Here is a 25,893-nt window from a genome sequence, read left to right on the forward strand (position 1 = left end):
TTTGCTGTAATCCAATCAGATATCAGTGTTAGCTCATGTTGAAGTGTCTTATTAACTTGGTCAGTATTGCTAGCGGATGCAAAGATGGTTGTATCATCTGCATAGATTGTCATACCCGCATTTCTCAATACGTAAGGCATATCATTTACAAAAATAGAATAGAGAATAGGTCCGAGGCAGCTTCCCTGGGGAATACCACACTGAAGCATCTCTATATCTGAAAAAGCACCATTAAACATAACACACTGTCTCCTGTCAGTCATATAGCTTCTCATGAAATTAATCACAGAGTTTTTAAAACCATAGGCTGACAGCTTCAAGAGTAACAGTTCATGGTCAATCAGATCAAAGGCTGCACTGAAGTCCAGAAATACAACACCTACAACTGGCTTCCTATCTATCTGTGTAAGCAGGTCAGTGCAGTGCTAGTGGAGTAGCCTTCCTTATATGCATACTGGAAATCAGAGTTCATATTCATTCATTCATTCATCTTCTAACCGCTTCATCCTCTTGAGGGTCGCGGGGGGGCTGGAGCCTATCCCAGCTACATCGGGCGAGAGGCAGGGTACACCCTGGACAGGTCGCCAGACTATCGCAGGGCTGACACATAGAGACAAACAACCATTCACGCTCACATTCACACCTATGGACAATTTAGAGTTATCAATTAACCTAGTCCCCAATCTGCATGTCTTTGGACTGTGGGAGGAAGCCGGAGTGCCCGGAGAGAACCCACGCTGACACGGGGAGAACATGCAAACTCCCAGGATCGAACCGGCAACCCTCTTGCTGTGAGGCGAGAGTGCTAACCACCACACCACCGTGCCGCCCCAGAGTTCATATTATTTACTTCAAAGTAATGTTGAATTTGCTTAAACATAATTCCCTCTAATAGTTTACTTAGTACAGGTAATACACTTATTGGCAGTTTTTTGGCAGAGGAGTGACTTTTGCAATCTTCCATACATTTGGATAAATAGATTCTTTAAAACATAGATTGAAAATGTGACACAGTGGTTTTGCTATTACTCTTGCTGCAAGCTTTAGAAGTTTGCCATCTAAATTATCCAACCCGCAAGGTTTGTCACACTTAATTGTCAGAAGAAGTTTTTCCATATCCTCCTGTCTAAGAGTTTTAAATTCAAAGCAACAATCATTACTAACCATAATGTGATTCCTTATACTAGCTATAGATGGCCTGTAACATCCTGGCAGCAACTGGTTCGTAATTGAATTTACTTTTCATAAGAAATATTTATTGAAATAGTTAGCTATATCATAAGGTTTGGTAATTAATATGCCATTATGTTCTATAAAAGGAGTTTTACCATTTTTACTTCTATCCATAACTTCATTAAGTCTTCTCCACAGTTTTTTACTGTCACCATTGCACTCCTCAAATTTGGATTTATAATATTGTTTTCCCTTCTGTCTATTTAATTTAGTTACCTTGTTTCTTAGCAAGCGATAAGCTTTCCAGTCTGCTAAACAACCAGAGGTAATTGTATGCTTTTTCAGTTGGCCCCTTCTCTTCATGCAGTTTCTTAATTCATCATCCAGCCATGATGCTTTTTTTGATCTTACAGAGAGCCTCTTAATTGAAGCATGTCGGTCACACACTGTAGAAAACAACTTCATAAAGGAGTCCAATGCAGGTTCTGCATGCAAGTTCTCAAGTATACCATCCCACTGTATATTTTCCATACTAGAAACAAAGTCACTTTCAGAAAAAGTTTTGTAAATCCTCTTGTAAATAATCTTAGGCCCTGCTTTGGGAGCCTTCGTTTTTATAGCTAAGGCAATAAAATTGTGGTCACTGAAACCCACAGGTACTGATAAAGCTTTTGAGCATTTTTGCTCACAGTTAGTAAAAAAGTGATCAGTGCATGTTGATGTGATTGAGCCGTCACTATTAATACTTATTCTAGTGGGTAGGTTAATAACTTGAGATAGATTGCATACATTAGCTGCATCACTCAAAGTCCTTTTCAGTGAACAATTATCAGAAAACCAGTCAATATAGTATTTATTTTATTTATAGTATAGAGCATAGTGCATATATTATTCAAATATTCAATATTCGAACTTGGTGGTCTATAGCAGCAGCATGCTAGTGTAGGCCTCTGATGTGAAATATAAACTTGGAGCCAAAGGGCTTCCACTCCTGTCATGCCAAGATCATTTCTAATTTTTAGTGGAATCTGATCTTGTATAAAGAAAGCAATCCCACCTCCAAACCTGTCTCTGTCCAGCCTGAAAACATTGTATCCTTGAACTGATATAACTGCATTATATGGATATTATTCCCATGCACAACAGAGCAGAGATCATGGACTTTATTTTTTAAGCTACAGATATTTAGGTGAGCAAATTTTAAACCTTTTTTAGGTAAGTTAATGACCATAAAAAGAGAATAGCTGCAAGAATTTAAAAGTGAGGATTAGCATACTTGTGACATATACATTGGCACATCCTTCTTTGGGGTGGATATGAGGGGCACACTGCTCTCCCTTTGATCGCGACGCCCCTTTGGTGGGTGGGTGATAAGGCAGTCATGTTTAAGGTAGGTTCCTAAGTTTTTTGAACACAAGCCAATGGGAGGGGTTTTTAGACTGCCTCGCTTGAGCCCAAGCTTTATTTCTAGAATTAAAAAGAAAAGAAAAGAAAACCATGGACTCGACCTAGCTTTTACCCTATATTTCCTGAAGGGAACAGTAGTGGCAGTAGCAGTAGCTCAGTCGTAACTGAGTAGCTTGGGTTGGGAACCGGAGGGTCGCCTGTTCAAGTCCCTGTCTGGACCAAATATGGAGCGTGAACTGGTAGCTGGAGAGGTGCCAGTCCACCTCCTGGGCACTGCCGAAGCACTATAAAATTAGTATATAAAAGTATATAAATGTAAAATTAAACACCCGAATTCAAAAGACTGGTAAAATGATTCAAAGCAAGTTGTACATCAGGGATTTTGGTAACATTGGATATGGTGCTATGATACAAGTCATGTAGAAAAGCCTGATAATTTAGTTTTTTTCAGATTCCTTCTCGATATTATATGGGAGGATAATTTCTTAATGCTGACATATCTGATGCAGGCAATAAGACAATGATCACTTATGCCAGGGTCAAATACACCACTAAAGATGTATTAATCAGGCTTATTACAAAGACTAATATCAATTAAGCTGGATTTTGAGGTATTATGTGGGTTTGAGTGTGTGGGTCCAGAAATTAATTGTGTAAGATTCATACTGTTACAAATATCTCTGAACTTTTTTGATACAGGTGATAAGCAGTCGAGATGACTATCTCGGAAGATAGAAAAGGTGACAGCAGTTCAGCAAGCTTAACCAGGGTGTCAGCTGAGGCTGATGGCTGTCTATAGTCACCTACAACTATGAGGGTATGATTAAGACCAAGATCAACTTTCATGGCAATAAAATAAAAAGACTTAGAAGTGAGACACTCTTTAAAACTACAACTGGAAATCTGAATTTAATATAGACAGCCACACCTCCTCCTCTACCCACCCTATCGATTTTAAATAAGTTATAATTATTAATTGCTACTTCTGCGTCACTAATACTTTTCTTTAACCACGATTCAGTAAAAATAAGGACATCATGCTCAGACTGAGATATTAAAACACCAATATGATCCATTTTATGATTTTGTAATGAGCTTCTTATATTTAAATCCATCAAACCCAGGCCTCTCCTTGACTTAAAATAATAGTGCGCCCACTTACACTCACAAACACAGACATGCACTAAGTGAGTGATTTCTATTTTCTGTTTTAGTGCAGTTGTGGTGCTCATGCAGGATGATGCATGATGTATTATGACGAGACATTAGCCTTATGCACAGACACTCATAACAATGAAAATGCCAAGCTAGGACATCACAATAGCTGCAATTCATTTCCACCACAATAGCCTGGCAGAGTGGGGTCTATCTAAACCACTGCATTAGCCGCCTGGCCCATTACTCATTTGTAATGGACTCACTGTATTTATGCCTTTACATTATGTCTTTGCATTAACATGTGCAGTTGTTTATCTGTCTTTGTGTTTGCTTATGAGCTTGTGTCATATGTGACCTGGGAGCATCTTCACCATGTATTTGTCCATATTATACAGAGTTTCCTATTGAATCTATTGATTTTCTACTGTTTGTTTACTGATACTGTACATCAAACCACACTTGGAGCAGCCAAAAATACACAGCAAAGGTCATACAATCCACCACCTGAGTACTTCAGGATGCATCAGCTGTGTGCCTCCCTAATTGGCTCCTAAGCCTCTTAAGTAGCTGCCACTGCTCATGTGGTGTAGGCTGGCCTGGATAAACAACATATAAAGAGCACAGAGTGTACAGAACATCACAGTGTCCAACATTATCAAGCATCACAGCGTCACACGTTATAGTGGACTGCATAGGCTCAACACTGGAGAGGCTTTAGGGGTTCAGAGCTCACACATACACCCAAAAACATGCTCAGTGGGGAAACAATGTGGTGTGGCTCAATAATGATCTGTCAAAAAAAAATGTCGCAATGTACATGTTTTTTGAGGATAACATGTCAAACAGGGATCTGGTTAGAATGTCAGTAGTGAAACTAGTTCTGAAAAAGATAGTTGCAGTTGCAGATAGTTGCAGTTGCCTTGGGGGTGGCAGTAGCTCAGTCCATAGGGACTTGGGTTGGGAACTGGAGGGTTGCCTGTTCGAGTCCCCGTCCGGACCAAATATGGAGCGTGGACTGGTGGCCGAAGAGGTGCCAGTTCATCTCCTGGGCACTGCCGAGGTGCCCTTGAGCAAGGCACCAAACCCCCCAGCCACTCGGGGCGCCTGACCAAAGGGCAGCCCCCTCACTCTGACATCTCTCCACTTTGTGCATGTATAGGTCCTGTTTGTGCATGTGTGTGTCTTTCAGACCTGTGTGTAATTGACAAGCAAGAGTGAAAACATTGAATTTCCCTCAGGGGATTAATACAGTAAATAAACTTAAACTTATAAACTTCACTGAGTGAAAAAATCTATTGGTGAAGAGTTTTTCAGACTGTGAAAACTGTCTGTGACAAATACTATATGCCCAAAAGTAAACATTAAAAACACTAAAGTCTAATGCACAGATAAGTAGCGTGACTGCACTGTTTATGCTGAAACGTATTAAATATTACAGTACTGCATGATTTGTGTAAGAGTTTGTAAATAGATATTTTGCTATAGTTTTGCCAGTGTTAAACACAATCCCCCAATGACTTCAGTTCATCAAGAATTTACTCAGTTTTCAGAATTGTTTTTTATTTTGGAGGTTTGTGAGAAAAACAGTTTTCTTCCCAAACTCAATCTAACATAGGGTGAGTAATCAATGTACAAATTATCTTTTTATGGGTGAAGTATTCCTTTAAAAATGTTTCTTTTTTTTAAGTCGGAAATTTAGGATTTTTGAAGTGAAAACTCTCTCAATCTCTTTCTGCAGTTAACTGTAAGGATTTACAACAACTTTAGAACATAGAGAATTATCCCTAGTAAGCATTCCACAGTAGGTAACAGAGGATCATAAAAAAAAACCTTCAAAGGGACATCTTTAAAGATTTTTCGTTGTAAATCACACTTGATTGACCCAAGGGACTGTGCTAAGAGGTGGTGTCTCTGTGCATGTATGTTTGACTGTGAGGGAGCATGACAGGCTTGAGTCAGACAGGGGGGGTCATGTCAGAGTGGCAGCCTATTTGGCTGGGGCTGACAGACAGTGTGGCTCAGCAGGGAGCACTCTGTTCTGGCTTGATTAGAGCCACAGAAACATAAGCCTCATCTAGCAGTGACTGATAAAAATGTGCACCGAGCCACAGTGGGCTGGCTGGAGATCACGGAACAAAGGTTAAAATATTATATTCTTCATTCTATTAGCACAGGTGGAGCCCTCTACTGGACTCTAGGGGTTATACTCTCCGATCATTAGCATACATTCACCCACTGAAATCTGCATAAACATAGCCAGCCTATAGGGACATGCCATCCTGAATACGTGCGAACCACACACTATATATGGGAGTACGACAGTGCTGTCTGTAATCCTACACCCTCTTCAGCAAGCAGCAAAGGAGTGACAGGGCCCTGGGGCAGAGGGCTCTGCCTGTATTAATACAGTGTGTGCTCTATCTCACACAGGATGTGCCCTCTACTGGAATCTATGGGTACAGTGGGTGGAGCCAGATGAATGAATGCCCTGTCAAGACATAACGTTGACCCAGCTACAAATGATCCTGACATGCGATTAGGCTGATAGTTGCCACAGCCAACCTACTTCTGTATAACCTAGGCTGCTGCAGGTGCCCCAGCTGAGCCAAGTAGTATGCAACCAAACTGGGTGAAGCCATGGCCTAACCCTACAAGGGTCAAAAGAAAAGCAATAGATACCCTGCACACCACATTTTCCACAGGTCATCAAGGAACACAGGAACATGTAGGTGTATCATGCCCAGAGGGAAGTCAGGTGCAACACATCTGATACATACCCAACCCTTTTCCACAGTCCTGAGTGGTTCCAGCAAGCACAGACCCTGAAAAGGAACCTGACATTTCCAAGAGATAGAAATGTACGAAAGGCAAGGGCATAGACGATGACGCTGCCATGCATATGTCCCTAACACTCACCCCACAGAACAAGACTGCCATCTCCAAAGGGTCCCTGCCTGCCTGCCTGCCTGCCTGTCTGCTTAGGAGATGCACGTATAAAGCCATCCAACAAGGCTGGATAGCCACATCATCACTGAAACCAGCCACATCATCACTAAAACACACAAACAGTTATTCAGTACATCTGATCTGGACCATGCGTTCAACATAACATGTCATTGCACAAACTGGGCAAAGCAAATGCAATTTTGCCAGCCTGTTCCCCACATGGGGTGTAAGACAAAAAGCATCAAACCGTTTAATTCTTGACCTCAAATAACTCCTAAGTTCTTGGGAACAAAGGAAGGATTTGGTCTGAGGATAACCCTGCTGCAGTCATCATAATGCAGCAAGCAGCTGGAGTGCACCAACAGAGCATTTAATTCACACACTCTCTTAGCTGATGTCATCACAAGCAGCAAAGCTGTCTTGAATGACAATGCCTTCAGAGAGAAGTGCTCCAGAGGCTTGAGAGGGGCATAAAGACATAAAGCAGCTTTCTTGGGTCTGAACTCTCCCATCTTCTTGGGAACACAGGAAATATGCAGAGTTAAACCCCTTCTTTCTGTTGTGAGTGGGGACGACAGACACATCCTGTTTCTGTTACAGGTCCTGGATCTCTGCTGAGAGGTAATTTATTTTCAGTCTGGAAGGAGAAATTCACCTCCTTGATGCCCATGAGCAGAGACCGGATCAACATCCTGCATGTTCATTGTGTTAATCTGCAGTTGTCAGCACTTCCCTTAAAGGTGTGTTAGGGACAAGTAACCGGCTGTGGGGTTTGAGCTGAAAAGCTGTGATATCCTGTCTCGGTCCTCTCTGCTGCTAGACCCTCCATAAACGGAAGCTGGCACATCAGAGGCCAATATGGAAAGGGCAGAGCTGGTGGTGAGTTCCATGAACGCATCACCACCTGCTCTCCCATAAAATAATGCAGCAACTTAATCCCTCACGTCTCCCATGGAGATTAGCGATGCAGTAATAGATACATGTATTATTTCTTTGGTAATCAGATTGGCTGCATTGGGTGATGTGTGTGGTGACAGCTTTCACTCAGAGTACAGCACTCATGACTGCATTCAGCTTCTTTAATTCCTCTTGTTTTCTGTATAGAGAGTGGTAAGGGATAAATAGACACATTTGTTGGTCAGCTGTGGGTTGGCAGCTAAAAAGCTGTTATATCCTGTCCCACTCCCATAAATGGAAGGCTGACTGATGGGAGGCCACCATGGACATTTCTGAGCCAGTGTTGAGATCCTTGAATGCAATGGTGACATGGAAAGTTCCAAGCCATGGTGACCAGCAGCTGACAGCATGTTTCTGTGTTTAATCCTTTTGTCTCCCATGGAGATTTTGAGGGAGAATTAGACACATGTATTGTTCTATGTCAATCAGAGAAACTACATGTAAGGTGATGTGACTCTTCTGAAATCTTGCAATAATACAGTGTTCATGAATGGACATACTGCCTTAAATTCCTCGTGTCTACAGTAAGGAGATCAAGGGGGAACAGAAACAGTTGCCCAGGAAATCTTGTCTATGCACTCCAATCCAGCAGCAACAGTAGCTCCAGTGGAACACAGTGTGATGTGTACCATTTTTACATTCTCACACCACACATGGCATTGATAAATGGAGCTGTTATGCCACCAGTTAAAACTGATTACACGAGTCCCTCTTCCACTTTTTCTTTTACAGGAGATGGGGCCTGTACTGGAGTGGTAGGTGTATGTGTGTGCTTGGTACAGAACAGGAATGAAATGTCATATGAAAATGGTCTGTTGAGCCAAATTTAGTGAGACATAACTGGGGAAGAGAGAGGAATGTGTTCTCAAGGAATAGTATTTGTTTAAATCCAAACATTTTCACATTACCAACATCAAAATCAACACCAACATTAACAAAATTGCAGCCGTGCACATCAGCTCTGAGGGGGGCCATGTTTGAGTTTCTCAAAAGACGCAGCAAGGGAAGTGGGGGTAACCACAGCATTGTACTACTGTCTCTCTCGCCTCCTCTCCTCTCTTACTTTGCTTTGTCTCATCTCCTTCCTGTGGATGAATGAGCAGCAGTCAGTGACAATATAATCTCTTCTCCTCTACATGTTTGACGCACTGGGTGACCTATGAGATTGATTTGAAAAGACCCTCTGTGACCATGGGGGCTGAAGTGATCCCACGGCTGCTGCTGTCTACACTTGGGCAGAGTCCGGCAGGCCTTGCAGGCTGATGGCTGCTGAAGCCCACCCTCTACATGGTCTGCACTGAGGCACTAATGAGGTTCCTGTAGCTGCGACTGCAACCGTGAAGAAAGCTGATTAGTGGGCAAATTGCTGTCGCTGAAGAAAAAAATGATGATGGACTGCATTGTTGTACATTTATGCCCAAAAGCACTACCCTTAGAGTCCAGCAGAGGGCAGAGCCTGTGTAGAAGAACTTTGTATGTATGTGATGAAACTTGAGGTGAAAGAGGTGGAGATTATGGACTGAAATGACAACTGATAGCAGCAGAAAGAACAGAGAACACATTTAAAGTCAAACAGAAACTGTATGATTGGCTGTTGAGATCCTGGCATAACTGATGTCTTGCTGATTGAACTTATACTAAGCCTCATCTCAATAATAAGAGACTTCATGAAGACTAAACAAATATTTAACTTGCATGTGCCCAATAAAGAATGTGTATAGTATGGAACTACCTTTGTTTCTTTATTATTCAATCAAACAGAGTAGGTTGGCAATCAAAAAAAATATCTGAAAGCAAAAGTATCAATATTGTAACCAAAAAATGTTTCATTGCAAGTAAAAAATGATTGATTAAAAAAGGCAAATCCTAAAGTTTTGTTTGCAAATCCTAAAGTTTTGTTTGCGAGTCATTTTTGTTCATTTGCGAGTCATTTTTTTCGTTTGCAAGTCAAAAAGTTTTGCAAGTAAAAAGTTGAACCTGGTGGGCGGGGCTTATACTGAAAGCTGTAAGACACGTCTCTATTGGTCAGTCTCAGTCGGAATGACAGCTTGCAAAGCATTTTTTTCCTTCTTCCCTCGGTTTATTGGCGGATTGCAAACAATTTAAAGGTGCATATCGCCACCTACTGACACATACAAGAGTGTGCAACATCATGTCATTTAGCCTGTTTCTTAAATTCTACTCATCAGCCTAGTACACTTGCAAAGCAACATGGGAGTTCTGTAGTTCACGAGGAATTCAGTGAGGGAGCTGTGGCGAAAATCAATTCTGAAACCAAAGTTTTTCGGGCTCCGATTTCCAAAAAAATTTGTCCACACCAGTGGTGTGATGAAAAAATATGATATCAACACGAAACCGCAAAACCCACTACCAAGTGATGTGATACACATGCCAAAGCAGTAGGTGGCAATGCAACTTCTAATGGAAAGGCCATTTTAACCAATCAGTTAGTCAGAGTCAATATCGCAATAGGGAAGTGCGGAAAATAAAAACAACCCGATCCACAAAAATAGCGTGACCTAATTCAATCAATTTTATTTATAAACCCCAATATCACAAATCACAATTTGCCTCACAGGGCTTTACAGCATACAACATCCCTCTGTCCTTAGGACCCTCACAGCGGATAAGGAAAAACTCCCCCAAAAAAATCCTTTAACGGGGGAAAAAAACAGTAGAAACCTCAAGAAGAGCAACTGAGGAGGGATCCCTCTTCCAGGATGGACAGACGTGCAATAGATGTCGTACAGATCAACATGACAAATTAACAGTAATCCGTATGTTACAATGAGACAGAAAGAGAGACAGAGAAAGAGAGAGAGAGAGAGAGACAGACAGACAGAGGCTCCTGAACGACCAACTACACTTCCATGAAAGCAGCGACGGGCCTGCTAACGGAGGTCCAACCCGGCCGGATCCAGAACCTCCGTTGACAGGCCCGTCGCTGCTTTTGTGGTAGTGTAGTTGGGGTAGCTAGCAACAGGAGCAGCCTCCTTCATTGGTTGTTAGGTCGAGCAGCTGGATATGAAATAAAAAGATGAAGTCCGCACACCAGAAGCTGCTCCTTGCACAATTTATTCATGCATTGTAGTTGTGACGTTTCGGGCCCCTGCCCTTCATCAGACAACGAGCAGCTGAATATGCCATCCAAAGAGAGCAGATAGCACGCTCACAAATAAAGTTAGTGTGACATAAAGTTAGTGTGACGGATTTATGTGTATCTGCCCACTCAATTGTGACATTATTTTATGCATATGATATCGATTTTGTATCTTTACAGATACCATACAGATACCCCCCATTCAATTTAAAGCATAACTGATTGGAGTAAAGGCACGAGAGCAAATCTGGGTATATAAACGGTTAGTTTGCACTGCGTTCTTCAGTTGGCAGTTACACCTAGAATAAAGGTACTAAAGACCGGCAAAATCACCGTTTGTTTTCATTTATTCTTATAGGTGGGTAAATATCACCTAAGCATCTTCAGATTTTATCAGTAGTCTACCCTTAATAGATAATTTGTTTATAGCCTATAGTTTGTATAGCGTTTCATGATATTGTTTGAGGGAACTGTCATGTAAGGTAACTGCATACGAGTGGATGCAACCGTCACTAATGCTAGCGTAGTTCCTCAGGGATTTAAGCTGTTATTACTTTAATTTTGACAATCTAACCTTTGACAAGGGTGGCACGGTGGTGTGGTGGTTAGCACTCTCGCCTCACAGCAAGAGGGTTGCCAGTTCGATCCCAGGCGTGGGAGCCCTTCTGTGCGGAGTTTGTATGTTCTCCCCGTGTCAGCGTGGGTTCTCTCCGGGCACTCCGGCTTCCTCCCACAGTCCAAAGACATGCAGACTGGGGACTAGGTTAATTGATAACTCCAAATTGTCCGTAGGTGTGAATGTGAGCGTGAATGGTTGTTTGACTCTATGTGTTTGAGTCTGAACGATGCTGCGCTTTAGCCAGTCACAATGGAGGGGGCGTGGCCGAGACATGCAGGTGTCCCCAGGAAATGTGTACCTACAGAAACAGCACGCTCCGCGTCCATACCAACCGCTCCATCCAAAACGCTGTCTCATCAATGTGAAAAAAATATTTTTTTCAGCGGATGTCTTAGTTACAACATGATTGAGGAAACTGGAGTAGTTTCATGTTGTATCCAACAACGGGAGGTTTTTAACAGATGACGTCCTGATGTTAGCTTTGCTAACCGTCCCTGTCAGCTGCAGCTACTGCTGCTTTCTAGACATCGTGATTTCCCATAACTGAATAAATACCACACATAGCAACACAAAACTGCTTTGCTAGCTCACTCATGTTGTAACTGAGATATCCGCTGGAATTTTTTTTTTTTCCATGGACTGTTTATTGAGTTATTACCTTATTTTTATACAGTCTATGGTTATTACAGACACCGCTAACGTCTAACGTTAACAGCTAACGGTTAGCCCAGCTAATCTACGATAACCATGTTAATTACAAAACACACAGAAATAGTAACGTTTGTTCAATCATTGTGTTTATAGACTTAACAAACATCAGATTAGTCTACACGGTGATATAGTGACGTGAAAAATGTGATATATAGCTAAACTCTGCTGGTTTTCTACCCGAAGTATTTGTAAACAACACGGCGCTTCCCTGGGGGCACAGCCGGAAGTTAAGGGTGTGAGCGATCACCGAGGCTCCTGCACATCCGTTAGTCGAAAAACTCCGGGCTGTGCCTCCAGAGGTAAAGGAAGAAAAAAAAATAATTTTTTTTTCTTTGTTTTTTTTACCAATGGATTTCCAGATTGCTGTTGCTCTGACATCAAACAATGGAGACAGGTAATAAAATACTGCGGTTATCCTGTCTACACGCAACCGCTGGCACCAGAGTCTTCCAAAAACTTCACCTTGGACTCCGGTTTCAAAGAAATGCGGTTGCGTGTGGCCAAACAGCCAAATCACATAGAATAATGCACGGTTTCAGAAGTACACAGGTCCGTGTGGACCAGGGCTAATAATAGCAAGAATGTTTTATTTGAACTGGTGCATGTAGATTGCTTTTGTTTAACCAGGGAAGAACTATTCAACGGTGTAACGGTCAGTACCGTTGATGCCCCGGGGTGTAACAGTAATGCCAACTCTCGAGTGCTTCCAGTGGGAGAGAGGGAATCGTGGGTGTAGCCCAGTCTGTATGGAGCCACGTCAAACCCACCAATAGAAACTCTACTTGCAGCCATCAGTGTAGGCCCCGCCCATTAAGTGCAGTTGAACTTGCAAGCAAAACTTTAACTCGCAAGCAAAGAGGACTGATCTGCAAGCAAAAGTTTCTAACTCGCAAGCAAAGAGGACTGATCTGCAAGCAAAACTTTTTAACTTGCAAGCAAAGAGGACTGATTTATAAGCAAGATGATCACATGTATTTACTTACAAACTTGATCTTTGATTGCAGTTCAAGAAATATGCTCTCAAAACAGTTTTATATGATTGCAACAAAAAGACACAAAAATATCTCCACAGTATAGACTTTGGTGAATAGAACCCATTGTGACGTCATGTGCTTTTAGGGGGTAGTGAAGTTGTGAGTGGTATAGGACACCCCCAGAGAAAAAAAAAAGAATGGTAAATGGACCTGCATTTGTATAGTGCCTTTCTAGTCATCTAGTGACCACTCAAAGCGCTTTTTACACTATGAGTCACGTTCACCCATTCACACACACATTCATACACTGGTGGCTGAGGCTACCATACAAGGTGCCACCTGCTACTCAGTTTTAACACACTCACACATCGATGGGAGCAATTTGGGGTTCAGTATCTTGCTCAAGGATACTTCGACATGCAGCCTGGAGGAGCCCGGGATCGAACCGCTGATCTTTTGAGTGGTGGACGACACACTCTACCTCTGAGCCACAGCCACCCCTAACAACTAACACAATTCATCTTGATTCTTCCACCTCAGCAGTTAACAGTGGATTTCTAGTAAAATATGTAGGCCTAATTAGAAAAAAAAGGCAAAGAAATGCATGGCTGAAAGAAAAGTATTGTTATCAGTCACACTTATTATAAGTATAATAATACCATGAATGTGGTCACATTGACATGATTTGATAAGGTCATAATAAACTGAAGGTGATGTATGGGGTTACGAAAGATCACATATTGCAAGACGTCATTATCAATATGGTGCCAGGATCTCAGGGGGTCATCACAGACCATGTCTATATCTGGGAGGCAAAATCTGACTGGTTTAACTAAAAAAGGACAGCCAATAGTCAGCTGATTACGAATGAAGACAGAGAGGAGGGACATAGAGAGAAATGTGAATGAATGAGTCGCAAAAAGAAAGTTTTCCGGACTGAACTTATGCTAAGCTTCATGTGTAACTTAAAATTATTTATGGAAAGCTGACTGTAAGTATACACTATATACACATCAAAAGTTTTAATATTATAACCGTAGTACTATAAGCACAGACTGAGACTTCTATTGGACCCTTTGACAAATACTCCTCCTACTTCTTTATAACCCAGACCACTGCAGCGGAGAAGTAGGCCCCAGCCAATCCAGCAGGTAAGCAATTAAACTGGGTGGAGCCATGGCCTAACCTTTCAGGGTGGTCAAAAGACACCCAGTGCACCACATTTCCTAGGTTATAAAGGAGCACAGAGACATGTTGCTGTATCATGCCCAAAGGGGAGTCAGATACAACACAAGTGACACCCAACCAAGGAGCCTGGCATGTCCAAGAGATAGAAATGTATGAATGAACATGGTGTAGACCACGACACTGCTGTCCATATGTCCTCAACACTCAATCCGCTGAACAAGGCCAATGACACTGCCACACTGCGTGTGGAGTATGCATTGACCACAGCGGGAGGGTCCTGCCTGCCTGCCTGCCTGCCTGTAGGCTTGGGAGAAGCACCCACAAAGCTATTTCACAAGACGTTTCTTGGATAGGACCTTACTGGCCACGGCATCACCAAAATACACAAAGAGCTGTATAGTTCTTTGATGGAGGCTGTTTACAACATAACATGCGAACGCACAAACTGGACAGAACAGATACAATTTTGCCTCCCTGTTCCCCAAAAGGCATCTAAGATAAGATAAGATAAGATAAGATAAGATAAGATAAGATAAGAAACTAACTGAATCTCACTGAATTACATCAACCTGGATGAATACCTTATGGTCTGGGAATAAAGGAGGGATTTTGTCTGAGAGAGGGTGCACTGTGGTCACCACAAAGCAGCAAGCAACTGGGGTGCACCAATAGGGCGGTTAGTTGACACACTCTCGTAGCTGATGTCATGGCAAGCATCAAAGCTGTTTTGAATGACAACACCTTTAGAGAGGAGCACTTAAGAGGCCCAAAGGGACCCTTAACTGGACGCATCACCCCATCCTCTGACCTCGTGCAAGAACCACTGAAAGAGATGGTGGGCAAAAACGGGCTATTCCCAAAACCATCATGGTAGGAAGAGATGGCTACAGCTCTCTATCCATGAAACACTGCAAAAAGGGAAAAAATAGAGCCAACAGCACATGACAGATCGGATCTAGCCTTCTTTTATCCACACCAGCATTGGAACCCCAACCACTTTTCCTTCTAACAGGCAGTGGTGGACCCCACATTCGCTGCTTGGATGGTCTACACAACCTGCCCAGAGAGTCCAGCCCTCCTCAGCCTGTTCCTCTCAGGAGCCAAGACCCAGTGTGGGCAGTGTGCCTATTGTACCTGTCTCCACAACTGAGAGATAGTTCAGAGCTGGGCCGCCATCATTGATTCATTTCTGAATAAAACCATGCAAAGTGGCAACCTGAGGCAATCTGAATGACCAGCAACTGCTCATGACTCTCTCTCTAACAGGGAGGGATGAGACAGAGGGGAAGAAAGGAACAGAGCAGCTTAACTGAAAACACATCCAGCCCCGGGAGGGATTGTCTTGTGGCACCAGGGGAACCATAGCGACAATGGGTGTTGTGTCAGCTGGTGAACAGATTCACTTCCTCTGTCTTGAATGGAGTCCAGATCTGCCTCATTACCCCTGGGTGAAGTCTCCGCTTGTCTGGTAGGGGACCACGCCTCAACATGAGCTCAGTACCTCTGTTTTTCAGTCCCGAAACATGAAGCACCTTTAGAAACAGCAGTGATGTGAGGCCCACAACCACAAGCTCTGCATCATCCTCAAAAGCGCAGCAGACAGAGTTCTACCCTGTCTGTTTATGTAGGCCGTGGCAACACAGTTGCCAGTCCTCACCAACACGTGCTCTCCCTGTGTCAGAACCCTGAAGTGTTGGAGGACCAAAAACACTGCCTGTAGGTTGAGGAGCTTGATGTGTTGGACGACTGTTGGAGGCCATACAACACCTACTGCTCTCTGCAGTCAGGTCCCTCCTCACCCTGTCAGGGATGCATCCATGAACACACTGGCATAGGGGGTCACCTGTCCCAGAAGTGTTTCCTGCAACAGGTGTTGACAGGTGTCTCAGAATATCCCGTACTGAGGGAAGAATGGTAACCAAGCATTGCTTGTGCTTTTTAGCATGCAAGCAAAGACTACAAAACCACCTCTGCAGGTGCTGCATTTGTAGTAGCCCCAGCAGTACCCTGGGGTGTGCTACTGCCATTACCCATTACCCATTACCATTACTTGAATGACAGTTAACGCTGTCCCATCACAAAAATCCACAGTTTGCTAACTGTTTGCCACAGGGCTGTCATCATGCATTCTGAGAGAGTGGCCCACAGGCTGCGTGTGTTGAACACAACGTCCAAGTTCTCCACCCGTTGGTATGGTATAGGGCTGCTCTTCATCCAGTTAAGGTGTAAGATTAATTGGGCTGTGAAGAACATAGCCCATTTCCTTGGACTTGGCCATGATGATGAGGTCATGGGGATAAAAGAAGACCCTCATGCCACATCCACACATTTGCTGAAGTGCGAGATCACAGGGAATAGCCAAATGGCAGTCTGTTGTACTGGTAGGCTAATCTCTGAAAGGTGAAACATAAGAATTTCCTGTATTTCAGAGCCACAGTAACATCAAAGTATGTGTCCTTTAAGTCAACAGTTGTGAACCGATTGCCTGGCTGGACCAGTTCCAGTAACTGCATTTTGCAGGCAATGCATCAGCTTAGGATGTGGAAATCCAAAATGGGTCTGCGCGAGGTCCTGGTGAACTCCCATGGAAGGCTGATATACAGGAGAGTGATAAGATGTCATCATCTACAGTGAGCGTGACCAGAGGTGGCGGCGGAGTGTGGCAGTTGGAGCAGGGGCCTTGATGTCATTGATGTTGGGCTCCTGCTCACTCTTATGGCAACGAAGCATTAGGTCGAAACGTCTGAAGTGATCCCACTTCTGCTGGCTTCTAAATTTCTTGATGCACCAGTTCTAGCCATGGAGGAAGCCACTTGGTGTGCAAATCACCGTCGCTGAAGAGAAAAAGGATGTCTGACAGCAAGAATCTGCCCACCTCAATACTGTTGGGTTCACACATATTTGGATAGGCATGTCCTGATTGGCCGCCTATGTTTATGCTTCTCTAAGTGTGCAAATGCATGCTCGTGATTAGAGGATTATTACCCAAAGAGTCCAGTACAGGGCGGAGCCTGTGTGATATAGAACTCTAAATACAGAGATAAATATTTTAATACACACATCACTATCAACAACACCTTAAATGCAAGTTTTAAATTCACAGTTTTTGGTAGTGTTTTCCCATGAGACTTACTTTTGACATTGAGATACATGGACTTGCTGACATCAGCTCCAACATCGTTGCTGACTCTACACAGGTAGAAGCCACTGTCTTCCTCCAGCACGTGCTTGATGAACAGAGAGCCATTCACCAGCACCTCAATCCGAAAGCCTGAGTTGAGGGCGATGGGTTTAAACTGAGGGACCCCAGCACCTGTGGGAAGGGACAGAGTGAGTATCAATCACAGTTAGATCAAAATGCAGGAGCACACATAGCTGATAGTCCAGATTTTTCTCCATTATCACAATGGAGTCTGAAAGTATAGAGCTACCTCAATCCCAATCACTATAATTTGAACCCCGCTACAGTATGTCTACTGTAGCTGGGGTACTGCATCAATTTTCTATGACCTTATCAGGTATGCCAACCCACCTAAAACAGGTCTGGTTTTAAGCATGAGGAAAAAGACACTGTGAGGGGTTATCAAGGAATAACAATGAAATGAGACCATTTAATGTTGACATACCTCTGCTCAAGAAGTTCAAATGCTACCTATCAATGAAAAGATCCTTCGTCAATACTACAGCTGGCCTTAAAGAGATAATGATTTGTGTTGGTGGTGGAACTCTGGTAATTGTACAAATGAGTTGCATTCAGACTCTCAGGATGCCAAGACCTGTTTTGGAAAAAAATGGACCCCATTCTTGTTCTGCATTAAAAACAGATAGTGACTGTGATTTTCTCTTGTATCACACTCAGCATGTGCACTCACTGTGCACCTATAAGACCCACAGTGGATAAACGTACATTTATAATTTACAGACTTGTAAACTGTATTTTACCACTACATATTATTCATTCATTCATTCATCTTCTAACCGCTTCATCCTCTTGAGGGTCGCGGGGGGGCTGGAGCCTATCCCAGCTACATCGGGCGAGAGGCAGGGTACACCCTGGACAGGTCGCCAGACTATCGCAGGGCTGACACATAGAGACAAACAACCATTCACGCTCACATTCACACCTACGGACAATTTAGAGTCACCAATTAACCTAGTCCCCAATCTGCATGTCTTTGGACTGTGGGAGGAAGCCAGAGTGCCCGGAGAGAACCCACGCTGACACGGGGAGAACATGCAAACTCCACATAGAAGGGCTCCCATGCCCGGGATCGAACCGGCAACCCTCTTGCTGTGAGGCGAGAGTGCTAACCACCACACCACCCACTACATATTATATTTATATATATATATATATATATATATATATATAGATAGATATACTGTATATATATATAGATATACTATATATATATATACACACATATATATATATATATATATATATATATATATACAAGGGGAAATAACATAATTTTATAACAACACATCAACATCAACTTTCTTGTTTATTTATCATATTTCCAATGCAGCCATTTACATTAAATTTACATCAAACAATAACATTAACTCAATAAAAAAGTGATGTGATGAAAAAAGCTATGTGCAATAATGTGGATTAACACATAAAAAAAGTATAAAGCATGCCAACAGAAATGTATTTTAGAATTGGTAGAGAAGCCTGTGTTTGCAGCACCAACTTTTACGATGCTCCCTGTATGAAGAAACTAATGCTGCATTCTATTGGTAGCCGGAACCAGGATTGATACGGTTTCCGGTCCGGAAAGATACAAAAGAACACCCGTTCTACCCGGAGGTCTCGTCATCAAACTCGGGCAAGGTCCAGGTAGACCGAGTCGGTAGAACTGACGTCATGACAAAGATGGCTGCGCACATTGTGAATGGTAAACAAAGTTATTTGTCCTCAATTTGTCCTTGTATGTGCTGTTTAATTAAGCGTTTGTGTTGTAAAAATCATACAAGTACTTTGCAATGGCATTTCTGTTTCCACTGTTGATTTGTGTTGGAAAAAAAGTCTGTGCAAGCCCGTTGAAGCCTAAAGTTGTTTGAACCAGCAAAGTCTCCGTTGCTCAGCAACCATGCAAACAAAAACAAACTTACGGCGCGCCGCCATGTTTTCCGGACTGTTGCAATGAAACGCTTTCAGATCAGATGTGTCATATGGTCATATAAATCTGACAAGGAATGAAGGCCTGGATTGCCAACCGAATGCGGCATAATCTCTCACAGTGCTCATACTGGATTTTGGTCCATTCTTCCACAGACATTCTTTAAATCTAGAATCTGATAGGCCCACTGGTGGATCTTGATCTTCAGCTTCCTCCACAGATGTTTCTCTTAGCTTTAAGTGTGGTGATTGACTGGGCCATTGCAACACATTTATTTTCTTCCTCTGAAACCATTTGAAAGTCTTCTTTGAAGTATGTTTTGGATAGTTGTCCTGCTGGAATGCATATCATCCTCACCGTCCTGATGGATGGCAACAGAGTGCTCTCAAGAAATTCATAGTACACGTCTGCATTCATCTTCCCTTTGATAATTTGGATTCTGCTGGTGCAATGAGAAGAGAAACAGCCCAATACCATGGTGCTCCCACCTCCAAACTACTGTCGGTGTTGTAATATGTGCAGAATAGTGTTTTTACTTGTCTGCTCACGCTGATGGTCTCATGGTAATCTACAGGATTCTCCTAATGCGGTGTAGCAAACTTAAAACAAGCTTTGGGGCAACACTGCAATGTGGCCTGTTTGAGAGAGAATTGGCTCTGCATATAACCTTAAAAATACCACACTGGAGATGGAAGCATTATCTCCTCCGAGAATCGCCACATGGTGGAGGGGTTTGCATGTCTTTGTGAACGTTGGAGCTGTGTTGTCCGGGGCTAATAGCCCCTGGTAGGGTCTCCCAAGGCAAAGTAGTCCCGGGGAAGGGACCAGACTAAGAGCAATTCAAAGACCTCGATGACACAGACTTTTCGGGAGATGAGCACATCACCCGATATGGGGACACCGGAGCCCCTCCTGGAGCCAGACCCGGGGGGAGAGCTCGCCAGCGACCTTCTGGTGGCCGGGCCTAAGGTCATGGGGCCCAGTCAAACAGATTACATGGAGCTGTCGCTCTGTGGGCCCACCACCTGCAGACATTGGGGGCAGGTGCATTGTGTGCCGGGTGGCAGGCAGGGTCGGGGCCCCTGCCGTGCTGATCCCTGGCGTCGCGGACTGGCTTTGGGAATGTGGAATGTCACCTCTCTGGTGGGGATGGAGCCAGAGCTGGTTCGGGAGGTGGAGCGGTACCGACTAGATATAGTTGGGCTCACCTCCATGCACAGCACTGGTTCTGGAACCAAACTCCTGAAGAGGGGCTGGTCTCTCACTTTTACTGGAGTTGCTCAGGGTGAGAGGCGTCGGGTGGGTGTGGGGACACTCACAAGGCCCCCGGCTGAGCGCCGCTGTGTTGGGGTTCTGTCTGGAAAACGAGAGGTTCACCTCAATGCGACTGCGGGTAGCAAAGAGAAGGTCTCGTACGCACCAAACAGCAGTGTTGAGTAGCTGGCCTTCTTGGAGTCTCTTGAGGGCTTCCTGCAAGGGGTGCCAACTGGGGACTCCATAGTTCTCCTGGGGGACTTCAACTCTCACATGGACAATGACGGAGAAACCTGGAGGTGGTGATTGGGAGGAATGGCCTGCCTGATCTGAACCTAAGTGGTGTTTTGTTTGTTGTTTAAGCACAGGGAGTTCATCATCAGATCTGCGGCTGTGTGTAAGTAAGTAAGTAAATTTTATTTATATAGCACTTCTCACAGAGAGGACTCACAAACTGCTTCACAAGATAAAATACAAAAAATACAATAACAGAAACAATGCAAAATACACAAAAACAAATAAAAAGTAAAGTGCAGTGAAATACAGAGATGATACAATGGACAATTAATGGAACGCATGCCTAAACAGATGTGTTTTTAACTGCTTTTTAAAAATGTCCACGGAAGAGGCTGCTCTCAGCTCATGAGATAGTACATTCCACCATTTCGGTGCAACAGCCTTAAAGGCTCTATCACCTTTCGTCTTTAATCTTGTGTGAGGGACAGTAAGTAGGTGGCCTTCAGCGGACCGCAGTGACCTGACAGGACGGTGAAAGGACACCAGATCCGTCAAGTATGCAGGTGCTTGACCATGGAGGGCTCTGTAAGTGATGGTTAGAATATTGTGCTGGATCCTGAAATTAACAGGGAGCCAGTGCAAGGATGCCAGGACTGGAGTGATGTGAGTGAACTTATGACATCTGGACAGAAGCCTGGCGGCAGCGTTCTGGACTAGCTGGAGGAGGTCTAAAGAAGTTTTATTGAGACAGGTGAAAAGAGAATTACAGTAATCTAGATGTGAGGAAATAAAAGCATGGATGATCATTTCTAGCTCGGAATAAGTTAACATGGATCTGAGTTTGGAAATGTTTTTGAGGTGGAAAAAGCAGGAGCGAGTGACAGTTTTGATGTGGTTATCGAAGAGCATGGCCTGATCAAATGTGACCCCAAGGTGGGGCGCACATTTGCACTGAGGGACCCTAAGCAGCTGGCCACTTTAGATGCTGAGGCATCAGGTGCAATAATTAAAATCTCAGTTTTAGCTGCATTCAACTGAAGGGAGTTAGTAGCCATCCAGTCCTTAATTACATTCAGACAATCGTACAGTGAGTCAATTCCATCGGTCCTATCAGGGTCAAAAGAAAAATATAACTGGAGGTCATCTGCATACATATGGTATGAGATATCTTCAAAATTGCTGATGACATCTCTGAGAGGGAGCATGTATAGCATAAAGAGGATAGGCCTAAGCACTAAACCTTGGGGCACCCCGCAAGAAAGGGGGGCAAACTCTGATTTATGAGGGCCAACAGCCACAGAAAAGGATCGATCAGACAGATAGGATTTAAACCAATGAAGGGCGGTCCCTGAGATGCCTACCCAGTCCCTCAGCCTGTCTAAAAGGATATGGTGATCAACAGTGTCAAAGGCTGCACTGAGATCAAGCAGAACCAGGATAGTGGATTTACCAGCATTGGAGGCCATCATGATGTCATTGGAGACCCTGAGAAGAGCAGTTTCTGTGGAATGTAACTGACGATAACCGGACTGAAATTTATCTAAGATATTGTAACTGTTCAACGCTGTCACTAACTGGTTTGCAACTGCTTTTTCTAGAATCTTAGGGCAAACTTGGAAATGGGCCGGTAGTTCCTAAGAACAGTGGGGTCCATAAGCGGCTGAACAACTGCTTGCTTGAAATGGGACGGGACACGACCAGAAACCAGTGAGCTATTGATTATGGAGAGCAGAGATGGACCAGTAGTGCTGAAAACATTTTTCAGCAAAGTTGTGGACAGGATATCCAGTGGACTAGAAGAGATCTTCATAGTGCACACAAGACCTGCTAAGTCTTGTAAGGAGACAGGTAAGAAATTGTCAGTAATTGACTGTTGTTTGGGAGGATCAGGAAGGGAGGAGGAGGAGGGTGTTATACTGGCCTTGACACTGGCAACCTTATTCACAAAAAACATTAAAAAATTGCTACAGTCCTCATCAGAGGACACAGGTAGAGCAGGCGGTTGCACACCAGTAATGCTACCTATAGTGTCAAAAATGACCCTGGGATTTCTCTTGTTGGAGATGATGAGATTCTGATGAGGCTCTGGCCACCCTAACAACAGAATTGAATTCAGCTAACAGTTCTTTAAAATAAAGACAATGTACATGAAGCTTGGTTGATTTCCACAAGCGCTCAGATCTCCGTGTCTTGGACACTCGGGTGAAGAGAGGAGCAGAGCTTTCATCTGATCACCACCTGGTGGTGAGTTGGATCAGATGGCGGGGGAGGTTGCCGGACAGATCTGGTAAAGCCAATTGGTAGTGAGAGTGAACTGGAAACGTCTGGCTGAGGCCCCTGTCCGTGGGGTCTTCAACTCCCACCTCCATAAGAATTTCTCCTGCATCCCGGGGGAGGTTGGGGACATGGAGTCTGAGTGGTCCATGTTCAAAGCCTCCATTGTGGAGGCGGCTGCTAGGAGGTGGTCAAAAGGTTGTCGATGCCTGTCGTGGCGGCATCTGAAGAACCCGCTGGTGTACACCAGCAGTGAGGGAGGCTGTCGGGCTGAAGAAAGAGGCCTTTCCGGTCTGGCTGGCCCAGGGGTCTCCAGAGGTAGCGGACGGACACCAGTTGGCCACAAGGGCTGCAGCTGTGGCGGTTGCTGAAGCAAAAACCCGGGTGTGGGAGGAGTTCGGGGAGGCTATGGAGAAGGACTTTCGGTTGGCCTCAAGGAAGTTCTGGCAGACTGTTAGCCAACTTAGGAAGGGAAAGCTGTGCTCAGCAGAGAGGGAGAACTGCTGATCCAAACTAGGGACATTGTCGGGCGGTGGAAGGAGCACTTTGAGGACCTCCTGAACCCAGCCATCACGTCCACCATGAACAAGGCTGAGCCTGAAGACTCGGGGGAACTCTTGCCCATATCCCTGGCAGAGGTTGCTGAGATAGTTAAAAAGCTACCCAGTGGCAACACGCCAGGTGTGGATGAGATTAGCCCTGAGACGCTCAAGGCTCTGGACACTGTTAGGCTGTCTTGGCTGGCACGCCTTTTCAGTGTCGCGTGGAGGTCGGGTACGGTGCCTGCAGTGGCAGACTGGGGTGGTGGTCCCCATCTTCCAAAAAGGGAACCGGAGGGTGTGCTCTAACTATAGGGGTATCACACTGCTCAGCTTCCCAGGAAAGGTTTACTCCAGGGTGCTTGAAAGGAGGCTCCAACCGACTGACGAACCTCAGATTCAGGAGGAACAATGCGGATTCCATCCTGGCCGTGGAACAGTGGACCAAGTCTTAACCCTTGTGAGGCTGCTGGAGGGGTCATGGGAGTATGCCCATCCAGTCTACATGTGCTTTGTGGACTTGGAGAAGGCTTATGACCGCGCCCCTTGGGGGGTCTTGTGGGGGGTAGTGTGGGAGTAGAGTGTGCCAGGCTCGCTGCTACGAGCCATCCAGTCCCTGTATGACCAAAGTGAGAGCTGTGTCTGCATACCTGGTGTAAAGTCAAACACGTTCTTGTGGGTGTTGGCATCCACTAAGGTTGTCCCTTGCCACCAATCCTGTTTGTGATTTTTATGGACAAGATCTTGAGGTGCAGCCGGGGGGAGGAAGGGGTCCGGTTTGGGGACCTCATCTCTGCTTTTCGCAGATTGTGTGGTTCTGTTGGCTCCATCACACCGTGACCTCCAGCATGCACTGGGGCAGTTAACAACCGAGTGTGAAGCAGTTGAGATGTGAGTCAGCACCTCCAAGTCTGAGGCCATGGTCCTCTTCCAGGTTTGGGGAAGTTACTGCCTCAAGTAAGGGAGATTAAGTATCTCGGGGTCTTGTTCACGAGTGAGAGTTGAATGGAGCATGAGATGGATCAGCGGGTTGGTGCGGCTTCTGCAGTGATGCGGGCGCTTCGCCAGTCCATCGTGGTGAAGAGGGAGCAGAGCCGGAAGGCAATCTTTCGATTTACTGGTCCATCTACATCCCAACCCTCACCTATGGTCATGAGCTCTGGGTAGTGACCGAAAGATTGAGATCTCAGATACAAGTGGCGGAAATAAGTTTCCTCCGTGGGGTGGCTGGGCTCAGCCTTAGAGATAGGGTGAGGAGCTCGGAGTAGAGCCGCTGCTTCTTTGCGTCGAAAGGGGTCAGTTGAGGTGGTTCGGGCATCTGACTAGGATGTCTCATGGGCACCTCCTGCTGGAGGTATCCCAGGCACTGGTAGGAGGCGCCAAGGTAGACCCAGAACAAGCTGGAGGGATTTCATATCTCGTATGCCCTGGGAATGCCTTGGGGTCCCCCAGGAGGAGCTGGAAAGAGTTGCTGGAGAGAGGGATGCCTGGGGTGCTTTGCTCGGCCTGCTGCCGAAAATGGATGGATGGACGGAAGCATTATGGTATGAGGCTGTTTTCCTTTTCATGGTACCGGCAGAATCCAAATCATCAAAGGGAAGATTAATGGAACCATGTACTAGGAATTCCTTGACCCGAATCTTTTGCCATTGACTATGAGGATGAGATACAGGGGAAATCTTCCTGCAGGACATCGATCCAAAACATACTGCAAAGGAGATTCTTGACTGGTTCCAGGGGAAGAAAATGAAGGTGTTGGAATGGCCCAGTCAGTCACCAGACTTAAACCTAATAGAACACTTGTGGAGGAAGCTGAAGATCAAGATTCACCATCAGTCATATATCATAATAAGTAAGCAATGTAATAACTGACAAAAATAAAAGCAATAGATTTTCACATCAATATAGCTCCTTTTTCTTTTCAAGAGTCACTTTTATTGTGTCCAGCCAGGATGGGATCATGTAAGTTTAGTAGTAACATAATCTCCCATCAATTTCCTACTTCCAGAGAAATGGAAACCTCTTCCTTGAACTGCTGCTGTTTCTCATCTCATTAGGCCTCATTCACAAACAGTGCGTATGCACAAATCTGTGCTTAAACTGTGCGTACGATCGTTTGACGCACAAATCCGGGATTCATCAATATTTTCTTACCCGAATTTGTTCTTACTCTGCGAACAAATTTAGAACTGCCTCAGACCATGCGTACGCACAAATGAGGATGGCT

At 44.4% G+C, this 25,893-nt stretch overlaps 1 protein-coding gene across 2 annotated transcripts in view; it reads right to left on the reverse strand.

The window, feature by feature from the left end:
• LOC125897944 (Down syndrome cell adhesion molecule homolog) overlaps window positions 1–25,893 on the reverse strand; it is a 315,828-nt gene that overhangs the window by 114,314 nt on the left and 175,621 nt on the right. For both annotated transcript variants that reach the window (XM_049591460.1, XM_049591459.1), the window contains exon 11: window positions 17,367–17,546. In XM_049591460.1, coding sequence (XP_049447417.1) covers window positions 17,367–17,546 — 180 coding nt within the window. The remainder of the gene's footprint in view (window positions 1–17,366; window positions 17,547–25,893) is intronic.

The sequence above is a fragment of the Epinephelus fuscoguttatus genome, linkage group LG12 (assembly GCF_011397635.1).
Source record: "Epinephelus fuscoguttatus linkage group LG12, E.fuscoguttatus.final_Chr_v1".
Classification (NCBI taxonomy): Eukaryota; Metazoa; Chordata; class Actinopteri; order Perciformes; family Serranidae; genus Epinephelus; species Epinephelus fuscoguttatus.